The 7,752-nt window shown below is 31.9% G+C and overlaps 2 protein-coding genes across 2 annotated transcripts; both read right to left on the reverse strand.

The window, feature by feature from the left end:
* Positions 1–165: 165 nt before the first annotated feature.
* Positions 166–4,860, reverse strand: FG386_000484 (uncharacterized protein; the record flags this gene model as incomplete). The annotated part of the gene is made up of 1 exon (XM_067339841.1): positions 166–4,860. One exon carries the CDS (start codon positions 4,858–4,860, stop codon positions 166–168), a length of 4,695 nt encoding a protein of 1,564 aa, XP_067195711.1.
* A 672-nt stretch (positions 4,861–5,532) lies between these two features.
* Positions 5,533–7,221, reverse strand: FG386_000485 (uncharacterized protein; the record flags this gene model as incomplete). The annotated part of the gene is made up of 1 exon (XM_067339842.1): positions 5,533–7,221. The coding sequence occupies one exon, from the start codon at positions 7,219–7,221 to the stop codon at positions 5,533–5,535; it is 1,689 nt and encodes a 562-aa protein (XP_067195712.1).
* Positions 7,222–7,752: the final 531 nt, after the last annotated feature.

Consider the following 7,752-nt stretch of genomic DNA (forward strand, 5'->3'; position numbering starts at 1 on the left):
TTGCACTAACATAATATATATATATATTATGGACCGTACTATTATTAGTAACACAAAATAATAAAACTCACTCGTTTTATATTCTATTTTACGAATACATTCACTTATATATTGATTCTACAATTTATGACAAACTATTAACACAAATAATTTTTAATAATAACCTTATAAATTAACTTTTTTCGGAACCAATTCAGCCTTTGTCACTATTTTTGGTGTACCTTTAGGTTTAACTAAATTACTTGTCTTTATCTCTATTTTTTTTGGTGATATCACTTTTATTTTTGATAAATCCACTTTTGTAGCTGTTGATCCTATTCCACCTGCTCCCTTAACAATTGATTTAGATAATAAACCAGTCCCATTAGAAACTCCCGTTGTTGATTTTAATACTAGTACTTTTTTTGGAACCGTATTATTTTCAACTGCCTTTTGTTTAAGTACTAACGTACTCTTTTTTAAACCATTTATTTCAACTGAACTGTTATTTACTCCTATTATTGTACCACCATTTTTCTCTTCCATTTTATTAGATAAAGTCTTTGACTGAACTTTTTGAGCTGCTATTTTCTTAATGGCTTTTTTTGATACTAATTTATCTTCTTGTGCCATTTTAGATGCTAATTCTGACGAATTTAAAACACTAGGTTTCAATAGTGTATTTGCTTTTTTACCAATATTCTTACTTGCAATGAATATTGACTTACTTTGTGATACTGGCAATTTGTTTTTATTATCAATTAATTTATCTGAATTCACAGAAACGTCTAACCCCTTAACATTATCACTCATATTTAAATTTTTAAACATTCTATCCTTTCTATAATTACTTGAATAATCCTCCATTCTTTTTAATAATACACATCTTATGTCTTTTATGTTCAAATCACCAACATTATCGCTTAATTCATAGTTACTTGATAAATTACCTGTTTTTTTAGTTATTGTTTGTTCAATGTGTCTCCTTCTAACTAAATATCTGTCTTCGTTATTTTGTAATTTTGATTTAGTCTTATTCATTGTCTCGCATTTATTAATGCTATCTATACCCTTATATTCTTTTTTAGGCAGCGGTAATTCTAATTCCGGATCTTCTTCGTCTATATCATATATTACATTGCTCACTCTTAATACCTCCAGTAGTCTCTCTACTCTTTGCATAATATGCGTCCAAAGTTCTTGTGTTGATATCTTATCATCATCAGATAAAGATGAATACCATAAACCTTGATCTGACATTGATTCATTTCTTATCTTCAAAAAACTATTCCACATTGAGTCTAATAATTCGTACGGATTAAAACCGTTCAAGTCTTTTTGTTTTAATAGAGGACTTATCTCATACACATTATTTAAATATGTTATTATTTCAAAAGTACTATTCAATCTAATTAACATTTCTTTAGGCGAAATATACAGTAACTCTGCATTTGGAGTTTGTATTGGCAGTGATAATACTTTAGTTGATGTATTGTTGCCAAATCCCGTATGTGAAGTTCCCATTGAATATACATATGTATTCAAATCTTTGTTGTTGTAACCACTATGTGATAAATATGGTAAATCGTCCAATTTTGTTGGTAATTTATAACTTAAACTCGTATTTGAACACAAGCCTGATACCAACATATGTATTGAATTCATTTTTAATACATCCGATACATGACCCAAATTTGCCCCATGCTCCAATAGTAATTTCATTGTATCGCATTTTAAATTATATATTGATAATAACAGTGGTGTTACTCCTTGGTAATTCTCTTTGTCTATATTACTATTACATTTTAATAATGTTCTCACAGTATCTGTGTGGCCATTTAATGATGCCAAATGTAATGGTGTCGCCAATTCTATATTTTCAATATTTGGATCCGTTCCTCCATGTATTAATTCCGAGCACAAGGTTTTACGGCCTCTGTAAGCTGCTATGTGTAATGCTGTGTTTGACCCTAACCATTTTATTGTTTTGCTATATAATAACTTGTATCTATTTGTATTTTTTTTTGGAATATTTATATTACAATTCAAATACTGATTTAAGTTATCACTTGCTTTATTATTACATGCATCTTCTTCTTTATTGATATTATTGCTGCTTAATTTATCATTGTCCATTTTATATGTTTTTCTAATCATTTCTCTTGCAATAATAGCTGATTTTTTATCATTGGTTTTGTTTATATAATCGTCTTCTAAATTTGGAAATAAACACAATGAATGCAACGGTGTTATCCCTAATTCATTTCTAAACAATAAATCTGAGCCTTCTTCAATTAACAATGAACAAACATCTTCACGCAAATTATTAGCTGCCATTCCTATTAGATTCAAACCTGTGGGTAAATATGTGACTTGATTTAACAATATATCTTTAACATCGCCAACAAGCAATTGGGCTATTGCCTTTAAATGACCTTTTATCGAAGCTATAAACAATAATGCACTGTACTCTGATAATGTAGATAAATAATTCGCACTTTTTGATATTGTGCTATTGCCCAATATTTCTCTATTTAATTTAGAATACAAATCTATTGATGTAATTCTTATTCTTAAATTACTTGGAGGCGTGATTACACCTAATATTGATGAATACAAACGTATTCTTGCAAAACAATATAAATAAATTGAGCTTTTTGGCCCGTAACAAACAAGACTGTTAAATAAAGACAACCACAAACATTCCATTATAAGTTCTTTTGAATTATTAAATAAACCCCTTTGTGAAACTTTTTGCAACATCTCTTTCTTGTATATAATATCAGCTAAACTTAGAAACAAATGCACTTTTTCATGATAACATACTGGAAAAACTTTATTTGCGGATATAACAACTGATTTACAATATTTATATGACGATTTAGAATCGTTCGAATCTGTACAATTATACAAACCTACCAAATATGATCTTGAATTATAAATGTAATAATGATTCTTGTGTAATAATAATGAATAATTTTCAATAAATTTTTCAAACAATCTTTTAGACAATATACTATCACTTTTTTGAAAAGAGTCAACTGCATATTTATAATGTTTATCCATTTTTTCTGATAATTGCGAACAATAATCATTAAGTTCCACAGAATACTCTCCACAATTATTACATTTCCATTTTGTTTGCAACTCGCCATATTTTCCACCTATTCTTGCTCTCTCACATAATGTTTTCATCTCCGGACTAAATTTATCCTCATTTTTTTGAAGTAATTTAGGATTTTCTTTAGTCATCAAAGAACCTCTTTTTAATAACAAATTTTTTCCCATTAGTCCTTTGCTACTTGTTTTCAAATCGTCATTATTATCACGTATTTCCTCTTTTTTTAATAACGGAACTGGAACGAAAAAACCTGTAATACAGAATGGACATCTTATTCCTTCTAAAAACAAATCGTTTTCAGTATCGTCCAAACACCTTGAACACATGCACAAAAATACCTTAAAACTATTGATCATTGACTTTCTCCTAAATGTTGGCTGATATAAATCAGATATGTATGATATCGTCAAATTTGAGTTTTCTGGAATGTTATAAGCTGCTCTCAAACATATCTTATTTTCTTCATTTAAATAATAAACACAAGACGGGAGACATGAATGTTGAAATTTTGATGCTTTTGGAAATAGTCCAACTCCTGTTGATACTGGAACCGGTGATGAATTAAATGTTGATGAAGCAGATGTGATAAATACAGGAAGTTTATTTGAATATAAAGAAAACAAAAATGTTTCAAGCTCTTTTTTACTCAAAAACAATCTTAAATGTGGAGGAATCGTCTCGATTAATCTTTCTGTCGCTATTTCAATATTTGAACACAAAGTAGGATATATCATCTCAATAGCATCACAATAAGACGGTAAGTCCAGTATTTTTAATGATACACACTCATTTTTTCCAATAAATGAGTTATTATCCAAATGAGTTTGAATTAAGCATCTCATTGCCAATAAAAGAAACGAAATTGGAAGACCTGATTGGTTAGATATTACAACAATGCTTCCAATATAATCACACTCCAATTCATGTCGTCGGCTATGTTTTATCATGCACTCCCAACGGCAAAACACAAAAGGACAAGTGTTTGGATGCACTGAGCAGCCGAAGGCGTGATCATACACCTCCCTCTCCCTTAAACAATGAAAACACGTTGTTTGTATTGTAAGGTCGCTTGGTAACTCTGGTGCAAGAGCATATGGTTCCTCAACATGTACCAACTCACCGACATTTATTTGTTGTGTTGCTATTGGTGTTGTAAATATGTCATTCATCGCTTGATTAGAACCATAACTCCCCGCTGTTGAAATTAGCTTCTCTGTCTTATATGGATACATGTATTCTAGCATTCTATCATTGAATGGAAGCTCATCCTCCAACTTATATCCAACCAAAGACATTGATTTAAGCCCAAGCGGGAGCTTACATGATTGAAATATAAGGGAATCCATTATTGAGCCTGATGCTATTTTGGCATCATAGTTGCTATCATTTGTCATAAATCTTATTCCCATTATGTGATCATAGCTTTTTTGGTAATTACCCATTTTTATGTATAGAAGTGCAATGAATGTATGTGACTCCAAGCTTGTCGGTTCTGTGAATAAAAATCTCTTTATCTGTTTTATAGCCAACAAACTATCTCCCTGTCTCATCAGTGAACGGCACATGTTCAACAACGATTCCACTGACTTTTTGTATAACTTAGACCCGCCTTCATCACTTAAATCTTGATTTTCAATCGTAGATCCAGCATTTTTAGATGTTCCCACTATGTTCTTCAACTTTTCCAGTTCAGTCGTTCCATTTTTTATTTTCTTTGACTTCACTGGAAGATCTAAAACCTCAACTAGCGCTGATATCATTCTTCTGTTCCTTATCTCCTTATAGCCTATTTAAAACCTGTGTAAACCTATTTATATTGTACCGCACGTAAAAGCTCATAAATCACCGCTATTCCCACGTGAAAATACTAAACACAGGCTCGCCACTAACTTCATTTGCTCCTATATTAATCACGAGTGATTCTTAAGAATGTATATCTGTATATTCCTAACCTTTCTATGAATATACAACCTCTTTTCTTCCCTTCTGGTTCACCTAAAATCTAGAAAAACTAAATCTCTAGCTGTCAATACTTCCTTTTCATCACCTAAAATTGAAAACGACCAATTTAAAACCCAGTAGCTACCTCCTCTGTGCATGTCAGAGAATTACACTACATGCACTTCATTAGCCTTTTTTAGATCCACATGGATGGCGCCCGCCTGTTCCGTTTCTGGTCACCTCTGGACAAGCATAAAAAATGAAAAGCGATTTAAGGAAATAAAAGAGCAAAAATTAAATGCTAAATAAACTAGCAGATAGAAATGAGTTACCTCAGGAATTTTGGCTGATACTTCGTGTTTCTCATAAATTGAGTTAGGGTTTACTGAGGCTTTATTAACTGATGAATAATTGGAATTCAAATTCCCTTTTCTCACCACAAAATCTCGTGTGTGTATGGCAAACTAGACAATCAAATAAGAAGACAAAGCTCAAAGCAAAATCCACTCGCATGTATGAAGATTATCGTCGTAAAAGAAGTCAATGCTCACATTTTTGTCTCCAAATTTTGAGTTTAAGGCTTCATTGTTGTCGTTATTGTATTCGAATTTGATTTCAGGGGTATTGACTTCAAAATCGTCTCTCAAAAACTCAGATAGAGTTGTGATTTCTGAGTTTGATCTCTTTTGTCTACTCTGACTGCAGTCACTCTGATTATTGTTGTCTGAGATAGAAATAAATATGGGAAAATCACTTGTTTCGTTTTTTTTGCAGCATTCCCCACTAAATGAAGAAGAAACATTAATTTTGTCAATGCTCACTCCCTGTGAAACACATGTAGCAAATGAGTTAATAGAGCTAATGATTGAGGTGTGTTTATTAAAGTCGGAACAGTTGCCTGTGTAATTGCTGCCTTCGTTACCTGAGTTTGACATTGAATTGGTTTCATTAGGTGATAGAAATACGGAATTTAAAACATTATTATTCTCGGTTAAAAATAGCAATATTTTTTCAAAAGCTTCATTTATAGTTAGCGACTTATTATTTTCATTATTAGGCAAATTACAAGAGGTATTGGCATCATTAAGTGTGTGTCTATCTTCGCAGCTTATTGTACTTCCGTTTAAACAAAAAGACGATTTATCGACATTAAGTTGATCTAAGGAACCTGTAACGAAATTTGATATAAATTTATTGAACGAAGATATAATATTAAAAATTAACTTTCTTCTTGGATTATCAAAGTTGAAAAGAAATGTATAATCTTGCAAAAATTGTGTGTTTATGTCTGATATTCTGTCTGACCAACATAAATTGTGTGTTCGGTTTAGAACTAAAAACCTTAAATTGCACCTATTAAATACTATGCATCTTTCAAAGCAAAAATACTTTGAAAGGTTTATAAATTCAAGTCCTTCGTTTATATGATTCAAGTTTATTTCATTAGAGTTACTTACTATTATCCCCTCTTCACTATCTGTACTATTGTTTTTTAGCTTAACGAAGTATATGTTGAACAGCGGATCCTCGCTTTTTTGACAACCATCTAGATTTTCAACACAACTCTCACCTCCTTTGAAAAGTAACATTAAAATCTCGCGAATAAATCTCTTTATTGAACTTGAATTGTGAATCAAATTCAGAGAATTAAGTACATTAGAATAAAACAACTTAACTGTATCCTCCACATTCAACTCTTTCGCACAGTCTACTAAATTTATATTTAGCTCAAATTTTGACTCACTCAGGTATTCTTGTTTTCCTCTGGCTTGCTCATACTCATATTTGTTCTCACCCTTCCTCCGTCCGCACCTTTCCTCCTTGTCAGGAAATAGTATAGGGGAAATCAAAACGGTCTCGCAAGTGTTTTCTGTAATGCTCAAAAAGCTATAAAGAGACTCAAACCAGGAAACTCTGCAAGAATTCACCAGTTTACTCATTTGTTCATTTTCCCTAAATGAATAGTACTCGTCGCCTTTAGACGTAATGCAAATCAATACTTTAAGCAAATTAATCAAATTATTTGTCTGGGACTTTAGATTATTGTTGCACTTCATCAATAGCCTACTTGATGATGAATAAGCGTCATTTTGAAGAGTTAGGTGCTCTAACAAGTTTTGTATTTCTCTACCTTGGTTATTACTCTCATCAAAACCAAAATTGTGACCGTTTTTTATCATATTTAAAGGCAAATCAAAAGTTTGTTCGTGTCATTCCCACACTAGTTGTATCTTAATTACAAACCTTCATAAAATAAATCCACTGTATTACTGCGTTCCTCGTGCTCCCTTAGATTTAATAAGAATATTGGTATTCTGACTCGGCGCCAAGTCCGAGAGCACAAGTATTTGACAGCACAACAAAAAGCAAACGAGGACCCTTGTGAGTCAGTTTAAGCGAGGAATGATGTAGACTATGCGGGTGTAAGTAAAGCAGGAGGTGATTAAAATGGGTTTATTTGGGAACTTAGAAATAGCGAACAAAAATGGAGTACAGGTACAAGAAATCAAAAACACCGACTGAGTGTTTATATATAACAAATCTGGGGAAAAAGTGTTTAGAAGAAGACGAGACTGAGATAAAGAAGCTGTTTGTGGCGGAAGGGAGCAAAATAGGAGCGAGCATAGAAGACTTTGTGCTGGGACAGGACTCCCACTCATTTCTCCTGTTTAGCAATGTCCAGGAGTGTGAACGTTTTTACAATAAACACC

Source organism: Cryptosporidium ryanae, assembly GCF_009792415.1.
Source record: "Cryptosporidium ryanae isolate 45019 chromosome Unknown contig_14, whole genome shotgun sequence".
Lineage (NCBI taxonomy): Eukaryota > Apicomplexa > Conoidasida > Eucoccidiorida > Cryptosporidiidae > Cryptosporidium > Cryptosporidium ryanae.